At 41.9% G+C, this 15,988-nt stretch overlaps 1 protein-coding gene across 3 annotated transcripts in view; it reads right to left on the bottom strand.

The window, feature by feature from the left end:
* Positions 1-15,988, bottom strand: part of VPS35L (VPS35 endosomal protein sorting factor like) — a 128,832-nt gene that overhangs the window by 67,375 nt on the left and 45,469 nt on the right. For all 3 annotated transcript variants that reach the window (XM_060031838.1, XM_060031837.1, XM_060031839.1), the window contains 6 exons: positions 13,984-14,061; positions 13,373-13,495; positions 4,549-4,595; positions 3,626-3,737; positions 2,979-3,095; positions 523-576 (listed from right to left, as the gene is read on the bottom strand). In XM_060031838.1, coding sequence (XP_059887821.1) covers positions 523-576; positions 2,979-3,095; positions 3,626-3,737; positions 4,549-4,595; positions 13,373-13,495; positions 13,984-14,061 — 531 coding nt within the window. The remainder of the gene's footprint in view (positions 1-522; positions 577-2,978; positions 3,096-3,625; positions 3,738-4,548; positions 4,596-13,372; positions 13,496-13,983; positions 14,062-15,988) is intronic.

Below are 15,988 nucleotides of genomic sequence, written 5' to 3'. Positions count from 1 at the left end.
TTTAAGTTGATTAAAATAAACACCTGGCAACAGGATTTAAAACCACTCCTACCTGCTTCTAAAGTCTCTGCTCAAAAAAAAAGTCTCTGCTCATTGACAAGACCAGTATTTCCCAAACTGAGGTTGTAGTTTGGGCCTAGGAAAAGAAGTATCTTTGTTTGCTTAGAAAAAAATTAAATTACATGCAAATCAAATATGTCTGGAAAACGCTGCTGACTAGACTCCCATGGAAAGTCCCAATATACTTTAATAATAAGGATCTAAGGTGTATTATGGTGAAAAAACCTGCTTAACTTTGTATAATGCAGCATTTCCCAAGCTTACACGTGAGTGTGGAACACTTTTGTTATAGGTCACGTATTAATGCTCCATCACACTATACCATAAAGGATGCAATTTTCATAAATTAAGAATAATTACCATCATAAAATACCTAAATGTCTAAGCTAGACTTATTCACAATTACGAACATGAAAAAAATATACAGTAATTCTTTCAAAAACAATACCACAACACACATACCGTGAAATGTTTGCAGGTGTACTCTACCCATACTTCGGCACAATTAATGTAGTCCTACGAAGAAAAAGTAAAAATGTCTTTACAATAAGAATGCCACGATTGACCTTATGGCAAAAGCTCATCGTGTACAAATCCCTTCAAGGGCTTTGAAAACTAAGAGTTGGTAAGTGATGGGGATTTCAAGAGTGGTTCATGTACAGAACACTCTGGCCCACTGATAGATTTTACCCTGAGAGGTGACGTGAGAAAACATAAGTTGCCTGAAATTAATTAGACTGTCATTCCAGAATTGCTACTTGGGCCAAGACAGAAATCTGGGAAGCTCTGCTATGTCTGGAGAATGGGAAGAACCAAAGGGCAGCGGAGATAACAGTGGGGAGACCTCATCACACCTCAGTGGACACAATGACCACAGATCTGGTTGAAAATTCAAGTAGTGTTTACGATGTGACTTTTGAATGTTCTGAGAAAAAACAGGGCTCCTGCCTTTAAAAACAAACCGTTTGTCCTAGAGAGGGTGATGCATATAAGTTGTAAAAAGGTTAAGAAAGCACAAAGGTTTTAGGTAAGAAAGGATGTGTTAGATTCAAGTAGAAGAGACAATGAGATGGCTACGGAAATGGCAATGACCAATTTGGTAAGGTTGTCTGCCCCAGAAAATATGCGCATGGGAAAAAACTGTCAAGGAAAAACAGAGTCTGCAAGTATACCTTTTCTGTTCTGACACTTCCAGGAAAAGAAAGAAGAAATGGGGAGGGAAGAAAACAGTTATCTCATTCACATAAGAAAAGCCAGGAACATTCTAAAGTCTAACAGGAATGCTAAGGTGGACTTAACGAGGAGAGTGTGAAGTTAAAGACTGGAGAAAACTGTTATTATGAGCTTTTGATGCAAGGTTGCTTTGAAGCACTGAAGTACAGGCACCAGAGGCCCAGAGGTTTTTGACTTAAATATCCTAAATAAGCTGTTTTCATTAGCCAATCAAAGTTAAATAGAGAATTTCAACGGCTAGAGTTTAGTGAGAATTTTGCTGAATTAAACTAGGTATACGATTTTGTAAAAAAGATTCCAATTTTTCTAAATTATATTGTTCTTAATACACTATCACAAATGTGGTGATTAGCAAGGGGTTTATAACTGGGCTCACTTCAATATTTCCTTCTCAATAAATGATCAAATCAAATGCCACATATTCACTTATTCTCTGTGTTATGGTCTGAATGTTTGTATCCCCCACAAAACGCATATGTTGAAATCCTAGCCCTTGATGTGATGGTATTAGGAGGTGAGTTTGGCAGTGGTTAGGTCATGAGGGTGGAGCCCCCGATTGGAATTAGTGCCCTTATAAAAGGGACCCTAGAGAGGTCTCTTTCCCTCTTTCTGAGATGTGAGGAGGAGAAGCTGGCAGGCTGCAACCTAGAAGAGGGTCCTCACCAGAACCCAACCATGCTGGTCACCTGATCTTGTACTTCCAGCCTTCAGAAATGTGAGAAATAAATTTCTATTGTACATAAGCCACATGATCTGTCATATTCTGTTACAACAAACTAAATGAACAAGGACATGCTGCTAGTAGGAGAGGAACAGTGCAGGGTGTGGTGAAGTTTGGCCACAAAGACAGCCAACAGCATTTCCCTAGTGGCAGCCACATAAATTGCTGGCACATTGCCTGAAAGGACAGTGAGGCATAAAACCCAAACCTACAACATGATGACCAGCACTACATGCATTACAGAAACTAACATCAGTTGGTCCATCTTCCCAAGACTTCCTGTGTCAGAAGTATGGGGAGAAAGAGCCTTCAGCTGTCCATTCAAGGGAAGGAAACTGGAATTCCCTTTTGCTAATCACTGGCTTGACTACTGATCTTCAATTTAGGAATATCCCAATAAATTGTTTTTTTCAAATCCAAATACAACTTGACCCTTAAAAAACGCAGGGCTTAGGGACACTGATCCTCCAGGCAGTCAAAAATCCACATATAACTTATAGTCAGCCCTCTGTATCCACGATTCCTCCGTATTTGCGATTCCACTTCTGTGGATTCAACCAACCATAGGTTGTATACTATTTACTATTGAAAAAAAATTCCATGTATAAGTGGATCTGCGCAGCTCAAACCCATGCTGTTCAAAGGTCAACCGTGCTACAGACTGCTGTACTTCGAATGCTCTTTGCAAAGCTACAGGTCTTTTTAAGTTTCAAGTATTTATAATTTTACACTTTTGGTGCATCTTAAGGCCTCAAGAATAAGACATGCTAGGGACACAAAAATCAAAGAAATACATCTTTAAAGCTATAAGTTCTCCATTACAGATTAACAAATAATGCAATTAAAAGTAGATTTCTTTAAAAAAATAAGGATGATTAACTGAAAGAGAAATTTTTTAAAAGAAAGAGTATACTGCATAACTTGGACAAAAAGCAGTCAATACAAGGTCTAAATGGTCACCCACCTGTGGATTCTTCAATTTAGTGATAACTTTCCAAGCTTCATTGAGAATCTGAAGTCGATCACTCTCAGGAGGATTAGCCAAGGCCAAGTTTAAGCCCAGTGAGCGAAAGAGAAGATGCTAAGAAATACAGCAAACCATTACGATCCTGGAGATGTACAATCAGAGTAACTTGAGGCAATAAAGGAAAAGGCTGTAACAGTTGGCCTGTCTTGAGGTTAATCTTCCAACGACCGTTTTCTGAAGTTCTACCACAGACCTGTGCAAGTTAGACTGAGAAGCTCAAAACAGAGAGCTGGCTCTGTGTACTGGTCCAACCTGTGGGCCATAATATTCTCCTGGACAAAGCTTTTCATAAATAATAAGTGAAGATACAGTTTTAAGGATGTAAGACCAAAATTCTTCCTAAATATTTCATAGTGAGCTAATTTGACAGATTTAGGACTCAAGGAGGCCTGACTCGTGGCAATTACACGTGTCTCACAACCCCAGTCGCTAACTCATTCTCCACCGTACTCTTCAGAAACAGAGCCCTTGCTTGTTTTCCTGTTGGCTGGAGCTTCCCCTGACTCCGAACACTCTCTCCCTGGGGAGCTACTGGGCAAACATTGCCTATTTGTTCTCCGCTAAGCATTAAGTCAAGAGCCTACCTTGGGGAAACCAGACTCATCGCACTCTTTAATCATGCCGATGAAATCCATGGACCTTGTGGCGATGAACTCGGCCCGGAAAGCTGACATTACGGAATTCAACAGCAAGGCACTGAAAGACACACACACATGCCCCACGTCAGCAGAGCTTCCCCTTAATGAAAGTCGCTTTCATTTTAGGATGCATGTTGTTGGGAAAGATGACTGACAGCCCTTTAATGGTAAGGGTGGAAAAATAAGAAGACTGGAGTAAAAAGGCAACCTCTAGAGACTAACTCGGTGTTTTATGCATATTCAGAACTTAATATTCAACTGACTGGAAGAATGGATGGATGGGTGGATGGATGAGTGAATGGGTAGATGGATCAATGGATGGACAGGTAAATAAGAAAGTAATCAAATCCATTTAAACAGAAGAAAACTGAGCCTTCAGTGCACAAATAAAACTAAATATTAAGTAAGAATATTGATCCAAGCAGCAAATGTATATCCACATCTCTTATGAAAAGCACTGTTCTAGGACCTAGGGACACAGTGGTGAACAAAACCCACTCCAGGCTGCTCACACATCTGCCACCAAAAGGAGAGCAGAGGAGAAACCTCTTATGCCTGGTAGACAGGAATTCGAGTTTATCCTGACCTTATCACTTAACACAGCCCCGTAGGGAAAGAACTATTATTATACCCATTTTACAGAGGAGGAGAACAAGGCACAGAGGGGTCAAAGTAAGTGACCCAAGGTCAGAAAGCTAAGAAAGAGTGGAGCCAAGCTCTGAAGCCAGGCACCTGGACTCCAGCATTCCTGACCTCCATGCTATCCTGCTTCTCTGTTGGCCCTCTTGTCCATGCAAACACGCCAACCTCAAAAAAAAGCAACCAAGTCCACTTTCAAACACAGGCTTTATGAATTTCAAAATACTTACTTGTTTGCTAGTTTCTTACATCTCTCCATCATTTCGGTTAGCAGAGCCTAATCAAAAAAATGATAAAAACCATCAAGTTGGAGGATCTAAAGCAACACTTCTCATGAACAGATTTCCAAAGCAATACTCTAAAATAAATACAGCCACATGCCCATTTCTATCTCAGTGCCTGGCAGGGATGGGGAAGATGAAGGAGAAAACAAGCTCACTCTTGTGGCATTTAGTATAATGGATAAGAGCTGGGGCCCTGGCCTCAGGCACACTTGGGTTCAAATCCAGTCTCACCAACTACTTTTCCTCATCCTTAGGTAGATGATACCGACCTGTGGTACCATCCCACCTACAGATTACTGCAGGATGATGAGAGTGGTACCTCCTATGCTCCAGGGCACCAAGAATGAAATCTGCTTTACTCCTCACCTCCTCTAGACCCCCCTTGTTCCTCCCCATTTCACGAGATGTCTGTGAAATTCTCAGTAAAACAAATAACAAACACTGGGCCAGTACCTGGTGCTGGCCAGTCACGGTGAGAAGCACTTGGCACTCATGATGTCACTTCTCACAACCACCATGAGGCAGGCTCTCTATTCTCCCATTTCACAGATGAGAAACCAAGCCACTGAACAGTGATGTGCTTGGGCCAAGGTGACACGGCTAGTTACGGTGGGCTGGATGTGACCCGGGCAGTCGGGCATCAAGGGCCATGCTCTTCACTATACTTCCTCTCCATGCATTTTGAAGGACATTTTTTTCCCCAAAAGGAAGTAAATGTTTTACTCATTGGGATACTATTAATGGCTTTAGAGCTATCTTAAGACAATTACGTATCTTTAAAAGAGCTCCTATTTTTAAAAAAAAATCAATGGAAGAAGTCTCCAATAGGGCAGTGGTTTGGGCAAGGTTTTGAATGGCACAGGCAAGGTCAATCCCAAGACAAAAGAGCTGGTAACAGCAGCATCGACACTGAGAACTCACCAGGCGCACAGCACTAGGCACTGGGCTAAGCGCTTTACATACCTTTTCCCATTTACTCTTCACAATGGCCTTTGAGGCCCGTGTCAATTATCAGCACTTTACAGAAGAGGAAGCCAAAACTCAGCTAGGTTAAGCCACTTCCTACTAAGTGGTAGAAATGAGATTTGTACCTAAGTCTGGCCCAGAAGGCAAAAGATAAAATCAGTCTTCTTTAGTGAAATTCTACCCTTTCCAGCTGTGGCCCTCTGTATCCTGGGTGCTGCCTGAATAATTAAGGTGGTAGTTGCTTGTGGAGATACTGTCAGTACCCCTTACCCCAGAACCCTGATTTTATTCAGATTTCTGTCTCTGCCAACAAAATACAGGTTGGGTCCTGTTATGGAGTGAATTATGTCCCGTCCAAATTCATATGCTGAAGCTCTAACCCGCAGTGTGACTGTGTTTGGAGATGGCGCTTTTAAGGAGTTAATTAATGTTAAGTGAGGTCATAAGAGTGCGGCCCTAATCCAACAGGACTGGTGTCCTTATAAGAAGAGGAAGAGAGACTAGGGACGCACAATGCACAGATGAGAAGACCAGGAGAGGACACAGTGAGAAGACAGTGGACTGCAAGCCAAGGAGAAAGGCCTCACCAGAAACCAACCTTGCAGGCACCTTGATCTTGAACTTTCCAGCCTTCAAAACTTTGAGAAAATAAACTTCTGTTGTTTAAGCTACCCAGTGTATTATGGAAGCCTGCTAAGGTCTGAATAGCCACCTAATTCCCAAGTTGATGGTGTTAGAAGGTGGAGTCTTTTGGAGGTGATTAGGTCTTAAGGGTGGAGCCCTTATGAATGGAATTAGTACTCTTATAAAAGTGGCCCAAGAAAGCTCCCTTGTCCCTTCTGCCATGTGAGGACACAGCATGAAGACAGCTGTCAATGAACAAGGAAGTAGGCCCTCACCAGACACTGTATCTGCCAGCATCTTGATCCTGGACGTCCCAACCTCCAGAACCATTAGAAATAGATTTCTTTTGTTTATAAGCCACCCAGTTTGTGGTGTTTTCTTAGAGCAGCCCAAACATACTAAGCAAAGTAATACAGGCCCAAGCCAATCACGGCGGTCCCATTCCCCTTGCCAGTGGTGAGTTTAGACAGGGCACATGACCCATTTCTTGCTACTTAGATGGGGGCTTAGAGGAAAAGTCTCCTTTTTTTTTTTTGGCCACACTGCACGGCCCGTGGGATCCTAGTTCCTCAACCAGGGATTGAACCCAGGCCCTCAGCAGTGAAAGCACCGAGTCCCAACCACTGGACCGCCAGGGAATTCCCAAAGTTGTCCTTAAAGAGGAATCGAAGACTCCCCATCTTTCTGCCTTCGGATGCTGCCATGTCTGGACATTATGTGTGGAATGGCTACAGCCACTTTGCTGCTATCTGGGGATGGCAGAGCAGAGAAAAGAACGGAACCTGCCTGGCCCAGAGCCTTCACTGTTATTCAACAGAACACACTGAATTATTTTTGAAGGGCCAGTTAGGTGTTTGTTCCTTGCAGCCAGCATCCCAATTGATGATAAAATTGACAATGTCACAAATGGCTTCCCTAACCCATTCACGGGGATTTAATATTTGAAAAGTCATTCATGAAGACCAATATCAAAGTGGTTTCTGGGAAGACTGGGAAAGAGATATCCTTATAATGATCATCACGTTGATACTCCTTAACATGCACAAATAATCACTCACTCAACACCTGCCTGTGAAGCAACTCTAATGTACTAGCCACTATTTTAGGCACTGGGAATAGCAGTGAGGAAATCAGACAGAAATCCATGATCTTAGATGCTTATTCTCTCTTTCATACACACATGCACAAATGAATGAGCTATCTTGGCCCACCACCTCTGAAAAGACGAAATAGGGCAAATGCTAACATATGGACAAAGTGTTCTGGCCATTAAGACAAGACAAATGCTTTAAAAGTTCTCTTTCCACAGGAGATGAACGCATTAAAAATGCAGCCAAGAATATAACTTAAAAAAAAAAAAAAAAAAGGGCTCATTGTCATTACCCTTAAGTGTCCAGGAGCCAAATGCTATATAGATCCCAGGAAGGTCTGTTAGAGGTTATTAATTTTTTTTTTCTGAGAAGTGACAGGATTGATTACCTTTGGCAAGAACAAGATGAACAACAGTTCAAAGCGGACTGAGATCGAAAAAAGCCTATTGGCTGAGATAAACAATTGAAAAACTTGCAACTCTGAATATATGTTCACAGACACATCAGAACTTGAAGATTCATTAGGCCCCTACATTTCATTTGTTTATATATTTGTTTTTTATAAAAATAAGAAATGCTTATGGACAGAAGTTCAAATAATATTGTCATGTATCAAGTAAATTATGAGTGCCCTCCCTCCCAACTCCCACTTCCTAGGGATCAACAGTGTCAACATTTGGTGTTTATCCTTCTAGGCCTTTGTCTATGCCCTATGAATACGTAGCTTTTGTTGTAGAAGACCTTTGTTCTGTTTTACAGAAATGGATAGTCTTACACACATTGAGCTACAATTTGCCTTTTTCACTCAAGAATCTACACGGGCCTCCCTCCTCCCGTGTCAGTACACTCAAGTCTACCTCATTCCTTTTAATGCCTGAGGAATCCACATCATGTATGTAACTATTTTCAAACTGCTCCAAATTGATGAAGTTTTTTAAATGTTTTATTTTTAACCAATTATAGCCTCATGAGAAATTGCAGAAATAGTATAGGTGCTGGGTACCATCACCCAGCTTCCCCCAGTGGTAACACCTTACATAACTATAGTGCATTGTCAAAATCAGGAAACTGACATTGGTATAATATAATTAACTAGACTATTTCACCAGGTTTTTCATACACCTTTCTTTTTGTGGGGTAAAGGGTATATCTTTGTGACACTTCATTAACTTATTTGGATTTGTATAGCCACCATCACATTTAACTACTGGATTTTTAAGGTTATCTCCAGATTAGGGTTATCTGCCCACTTCAAAAGTATAGGAAAAGAAAAAAGAAGTTGGGTCAATAACACATTTCTGTTTTCTAAACAGATTAACTCATACGCAGCCCAGAGTGCTCAGAAGATATGTACTTATGCTTTTACTAAATAGCCTTCCAATCAGCATTTACAATTACTGCTCCATAAAAAATGTGAACTAAATGATACACATTATTTTTGTAGATGAAACAAACATGTAAAACAGCAGGCAAAATCATAAACTCATCTTAAAAGCTAGTATCTTTCCTCCAATCCAGAGTTAATATGGCTCAAGTCTCAAAGAAATAAAATATTTCAGTGTGAATAAAAAGAAATTTTATACCCCAGGTAGTAAAATGAGAAATTTTTAATTTTTCCTTTATTTATCTTTCTCTGGGGATTTTTGCCTAATTCGAAAGAATGAAAATAACACACCTGTATGCTTGAGAGGGATTTATCATCGACCAAGACTAGTCTTAGATTTGCATTACTAGCCTAATCGTATGTTAGAATGTTTAAAGGGCAATTTATAGTACGACCATCGGAGTAGCAGTCCCATGGGTCAATCCGTTCAAGTCCCACCTTAAAATGTAGCAGTTAACAGGAGACACCTAGAAAGAAAGAGTCTAAAGCAGTCAAGGGAACAAATCTGTTGGCTTCAGTCACTGCCAAAATGGCTACATGACCTCTTTCTAACTGTGTGACTATAAGAAGTTTGTAAGCCTCAGGTACCCCATCTGTAAAATGGGTATAACAGCAACACCTAGCTTGGGGAAGCTCTGAGAGTGAATTAAGATAGCCCAAGTAAAGTAACTAATACAGGCAGACCTCAGAGATATTGCAGGTTCTGCTCCAGACCACTGCAATAAAGTGAATATTTCAAAAAAGCAAGTCACACGAATTTTTTGCTTTCTCAGTGCAAATAAAAGTTATGTTTACACTATACTGTAGTCTATTATATGTGTGATGGCATTATGTCTAAAAAAATGTACGTACCTTAATTTAAAAATATTTTATTGCTAAAAAATGCTAACCGTCATCTGAGCCTTCAGTGAGTCATACTTTTTTTGCAATAGTAACATCAAAGATCACTGATCACAGGTCACCATAACAAATAACAATGAAAAAGTTTGAAATATTGCAAGAATTACCAAACTGTGACACAGAGACACAAAGTGAGCAAAATGCTGTTAGAAAAATGGCACCAATAGACTTGCTCGACGCAGGGTTGCCACAAACCTTCAATTTATGAAAATGCACTATTTGCGAAGTGCTCATAAAGCACAGCACAACAAAACGAGGGGTGCCTGTGGGGCGCATGGCAGAGGGAGCCTCGAAAGAGGTGGTTAAGGGCTCAAAGCTTAGCAGCATCTCAGACCCATCTCCCCGCTCCATTCTTCACAGCCAACCAACACTGCCTTCTAAACTCTTCCTGAAAGGTCACAAAATTTTCCTAACAATAGGTATTTGTTATCATGTTAAGCGAGGGAAAAGCATCATAAAATCATACAGGAAATATTTCTCATCTACCAAACCACAATTACAGAGCAAGAATGAAAGTGGAGCGAGAAATATTGAAAAGAAAATGCACCAAGACGTTAACAGTGACGAGTTATTCATGACAGAATTTTAGGCGGCTCCTTTCCTCCTTTTAGCCTTTCTGTCTTTTCCAAGTTCTTTCCAATGAATATGTACTCTCCCACCCATTCTGCCTCTTGGTTTTTCCATGGCTACCAAATAGTTCTCCTCTAATCCATCTCAGATGCTTCTGCCAGTTTGATCTTCAAGCACCACTTTTTTCATATTATCCCCCTGGTCAAAAATATTCAAGCACTGCCTGGTCTCCACGACATGACGTTCAACAACCTCTGCCTGAGCCACTCCCAGCCAGCCTAGTCCCTCACTCTTCTCCAGTAATGCTTGTCTCCTTATTATGTCCGTCTATACAGGTCCCGTCCCTCAACCCCTCCTTACTGCCCCTCTGCTCATCTCCTGGCCTTCAAGTCAGTCCAGGCTCCCATCTGCTGTTAAGGTCAAAGACAACAATGGTAACCAGCCCCATCTGCCTGCTGCCTACCATGCACCAGCTCTTGGCCATGCGCTTGACGTGCACTATCAGTCATCTCGTGAGAGCCCTTCGAGGAAGGTTCTATTATTAGCCCCATTTTACAGCTGGTAATACTGAAACACAAAGAGGTAAAGCAGCCCAAGGCAACACAGCCACAGTTGGAACCCAGGTCTGCCGGACTACCTGGCCCAGCCTCTACCACTTTCCTCTTCCCTCCTTCAACAGTGACAACCTGCATCACACAGCTTAGCAAGTGATCATGAGATTCCATACCAGACAAGATAAAAAGCTGCTGAAAATGATGAGAAGCTTATCAAGGGATTCGTTTTCATTGCCCAAAAGCAGGTTTTATGAAACGGTTGCTTTTTTCTCTGCAGAATGTGCCTAAAATTGGGGGCATAAATGTTTTTCACTTACTCTAATTTTAATTGTATAAGGGGGAAAAATCCTGTCTTTAAACAACAACAAAAAAGCCTTTTTGAATAATCACTCCTAGATTTTTTGGGGGGAAGGGATTTGATATTGCAATTTCGATCTGAAATTTCGAACATCAGATATTTGCAGCTGAAGGCATTTCTCCCTTCTCTCATCTAGATAGTTCTCCCTTCCTCTCTCACACCTACCTGTCATGTGCATTGCCAGCTGCTGCAGACAAACTCCTACATTCTGCAGGCATGGCCTCTTACAGACACACACAGCTCCAACTCCCCGGTGGACACATCCCAGCCACTGTCAAAGAGCTTTTAGGTATCATATTGCCACACACATCTTCAGCACCACCCTGCACACTGACATTAATTCTTCCACATTTTGAAAATGACTTTTTTTATGAGACACTGCAAGTTCCTTATTTAAATGCCCCAAGAATCAGTTTATTATTATTCAGGTGACCTAATTTTTTTAATCACTTCTTCTAGTACAATAATGATTTCCTAGAGTTTTACTCCCCAGGAAAGCTCTACTCTCAGCTTCTGCCATCCTTTGAGATTACTGGCACTTAAAAGGAAGAATGCCTTATGACATGTACTTTTTGTTTTAAATCCAATTTTGCTTTTCATTAAAGTAAGGAGAAAAAAATAAGTGTTCTCATTTTCAAATGATTCTGTCTTGCTCATAGGTTTCAGTCATTCAGCTGAATTGGTCAAGTTCATGATACGTCTTCCCAGGAGCCTGGGCCAGCGTGTGGTGGCTGAGACTACACTGAAGATCACAGAGAATGGCCTGCAAGTTTTCAAAGCACCTTCTGTTAAACTGGCTTGATTTAAAATCAATTTACTCAATGGTAAAAAATTCACCTGAAATATGAGATGTCCCTATTTTTCTCCACATACCTTAGGATTTGGAAAAATTTTAATATTTGCAAGACATTATACTTGCTGAAAAGTTTAAAAACAGGGCAAAAAAATAAGTTAAGACGATCCAAAATCTTGCCCTCCAGCGATATTCTGTCATATCTCTCTCCCAATTCTCCTGTGCAGATATGAAAATCACGTTTGCAATCCCGATGACACAGCATTCAAGCGCTGTGTGTGGGACTCTCCACTAAGCGCTGTAAACGGACTGCCTTGTTTGATCCATGCAGTAGACTAGAAAACAGGAATTATTACTGCTCCCATTTCACAGATAAAGAAAAAAGCTGAGTGATTAGGGACAAGGGACCTGGCCTCTGCTTTAGTCTGACAGCTGTAAACAACAGAGCTGAGGTTCCGATTTAGGCACCCCAACTCCAGGGCCCACACTTGAACACCAGGCCACACTACCACTTAGGACACACGCAGTAACAGGTGTAACTTCTTTTTTTCACTTGAGCACATCAGTGTGTACTGCATCGTGGGTCTCCATCATCTTAAATGGCCCCACAACATTCCACTGAGTACACAGAGCATAATTTAACCAATCCCCTTCTGATGGCTGTCTCCACTGTTTCACTAGCGTGAACGCAGCTACACGTGTGTGTGTGTGTGTGTGTGTTTACGCACTCATCAAGTTATTTCTACTGGATATTTTAAGAAGTGGATTGCTTAGTCACAGTCGTATCTTTCTTTTCTTAACAGCTGTCAATATGTGTTTGCAGATACAGGGAAAAGGCAGGTGGATTTGAATTTTGCTTTACTCCAAATATCCTTGTTTTGTAGCAAGGTCTCTTTTTCCCTCACAAAGAATAAATTCTCAACCATCAACGAGGAGACAACAGAAGCTTCATCTATCACAGTTATCGCGACAATCTGAAACTGGTGTTCCACTGAAATTGCTTCTCAGTCTTAGGGAAGAAAAAGAGTATTTCTGCCATGATTCTGACTTCACTTTAATCCCTGACAATGCTTCAATTAGACAAAAAAGAAAAGAAAAAAAAATTTATAAGAGCAATTACGTATCTTGAGTTTCACTTTCCTTCCATAAAATGGAGAAAATATTATCTGCTTTACGACTTTATTAACTTATTATCAACACAAAAGGAGTGCATGAAGGTTAGTGAAGAGGCAATGAAGCCTGCTGGCCCTGGAGTCGGATTCAATGGGTTTGTGTCCAGTCACTGCCACTTTCTAGCTGTGTGACCTTGTGTAGTTATTTGGCCTCTCTGGGCCCCTACATCCCCCTCCCAGAGTTGGTAAACAAGGCAAGGCAGGAAAAGTGCTGAGCGCAGAACCAGTCACAACAGTGAGCCGTTATGAAAGGGCCCTGATTATGTCCCTGGGCACACAGGTGTAGGGCTTGTTACGACACAGAAGAGAGGAGCCCTCCTTGGTGGTGAGCTTCACACTGATGCCACCTGGCAGTTACCTCGGGGGCATGGTAGGAAATGCACTGGAAGATCCAGTCCATGGCAGGCGAGTACAAGGGGAGGTAGGATGGAAGCTCCACTCCCTGGAGCACCAGCTGGTTCTGGACAGTATCGCCGTGAATCTACGGGAGACCAAATAAACACTCAAAAGAAGGGGAAGTCACATAATAAACGAATAGCATGCAACTCACAGACTGCGCATATCTGCAGGCATCTGGATGGCCCCGAGAGAAATAGCCTGGTTTCTCAGGGTTTTTTTAAACTAGAAAAAAGCACACAAAGTTTCCCATGTCACCAGGCTGAGCTGTTCTGGGAATGTGTGCTGTGCAGAGAAGTAACCTGATAAAACTGGAGCCAGCAGATGCTAAGAAGAAAGGCTGATCAACGGGAGATGCTTCCTGGTAACACATGCATATTAACCCTCTCTGCTTGTTCAGTACAATCAGCACGTTTTAACTGTGTGTAACAGACTCGAGTGTAATTTTATAGGGTTTACACATTCAAAGAACTTTAAGGCAATCTCGGCTTGGAAAACCAACTGGGTTTTATGAATTTGTGATCACGTAGCTATTACATCAATTAGCTGTGCTGACTGATGGCGTACTCTTACCTGTTTGAATGTGAGGAGGAAGTCAAAGAAGTTCTTATCTAGGCTTTCTTTGAGATGTGGAGCCACTTCCATGCCCACCTGTAGCCAATCAAAATGAAATTACCTTGACCATGGAGAAACAGGTTGTAAATAACATATACAGTGTGATGTCATTTTTGTAAATTAAAAATATACATATAGACAGATATAGGCAGAGAGGTCCAGCAAGTTAACTTTTATTCTTTTTGCTTAGCTGTTTTCTTATTCAATAAGCATATCTTGCTTTTATAAGAAAAACCGCAGAAGCTATTTTTAATGAAAAAAGGGCAACATTTGCAGTAATCATCTTAGCAATTTCCCAAAGGTAATGAAAGTATGACTGAACAGATGACCAAGGGAACAAATCAATACAGCACTAAGGAGAAATGTACTCTCAAGATCATGTATACGATATTCTCTTCCTCTCTAAAAAATGATAAACACACATGTGGCTGTACTTATTAAATGAAGCAAAAAGATTCTGGTATGTAAGAGAGTCAGCTGGGACTTCACTGTTGCATTGTTAAAATACATGGATTCATTCTTTGCTGGGCAGTCATGGAAGCAGACATAAATTTTGATGTATTTTAAGCCGGTTTTTATTAGACAAGCATGAAGCCTAACAATGCTGTAATCCACTGGTTCCTTCGTTCATTGTTTTAAAAAGATGGTAACATTTTCAGCTGAAAAAATTTGCTAATCATAGAGAAGGTGGCCAGAGCCCTAGGGCTGGATGGAAGAGTGAAGGTCTCAGCTGTGGCAGGGAGTGCAAGTATTTAAAACAAAACAAAGCATCATGATGTTCCTTAAACTGAGCTCCTCAGAATACACCTCAATGCCACACTGCTGCTTTAGCACCAAAACAACTTTGTAAGGGGAGCTGCTTTCTGGGACCTGGTTCCTTCCAAGGGGGACAGATTCCTGCCACTCACCTCCCCCCCTACACAGAGGTCATGAAAATTCATGATAACAAGGTTTTTTAGATGTCTGCAAAGAATTCCTTTGAGAAGAATTATGCAAGATCCACTGGGGCGGTAAATTCCAAGGGCATCTCTATGGCTGTTGGGGACGCTTCCAAGGACAGGCACAGAGATTAAAAAAAAATACTAACAACAAATGTCAGATCCACTTCTACTGTGTTCTGATTCTATTGTCTTTCCTTCCACTAATCATTTTGTAGAAAAGGCAATAATTACCTGTTAGGCGACAGCAAAAAAAAAAGCCCAGTGGACAAGCAGTGGAGAGGAACTGAAGGGGCCATGACTTAGGAGTTAACCATACTTTCCTTTAATAAGCAGCTTTGAGGTCCCCCATGCCCTGCCTACTCAGTGCCTTTGTGGGGTTTTTTTTGCGGTACGCGGGCCTCTCACTGCTGTGGCCTCTCCCGTTGCGGAGCACAGGCTCCGGACACGCAGGCCCAGCGGCCATGGCTCACGGGCCCAGCCGCTCCGCGGCATGTGGGATCTTCCCGGACCGTGTCACGAACCCGTGTTCCCTGCATCAACAGACGGACTGTCAACCACTGCGCCACCAGGGAAGCCCTGACTTTGTGTTTTGTTTATGTCTTCCCATAAAGCCAAATGAGCAGCTTGGAAATCTGCTTGGGTCTAAAAGATTTCTACCTAGAGTAGCAAGGGTAGTTACTCATGATTTCCATCTGCTGTTTCTGCCTGCCTGCCATTCATTCCCTTTGTTTCTGGAATCAGTAAAGTGGATTTGTCTTCGGGAAATCAAACTTCCCTCTCAGACCAGGTCTGTGGCAGAGCTGGACCCGGCCGACCCTGAGCTGCAGGGGTGGGCACGTGACCCAGGCTCAGTCCGTAGGCATATCCCATCCCATGGCCACAGTGACTGGTCTACCTATGGACAAGGGACCCAAGGTGGTGCAGTGAGTTTCTGCCCTGAAACTCTGGCTGGAACTACTGCGGAAAAGGCACTCTTGCCACTGGAGTTCCTAAGTCAAGAGGATGGAGGTCTTTCCACCATA

This window comes from Delphinus delphis, chromosome 15 (assembly GCF_949987515.2).
Source record: "Delphinus delphis chromosome 15, mDelDel1.2, whole genome shotgun sequence".
Lineage (NCBI taxonomy): Eukaryota > Metazoa > Chordata > Mammalia > Artiodactyla > Delphinidae > Delphinus > Delphinus delphis.
This window is presented reverse-complemented; position numbering and strand designations above follow the sequence as displayed.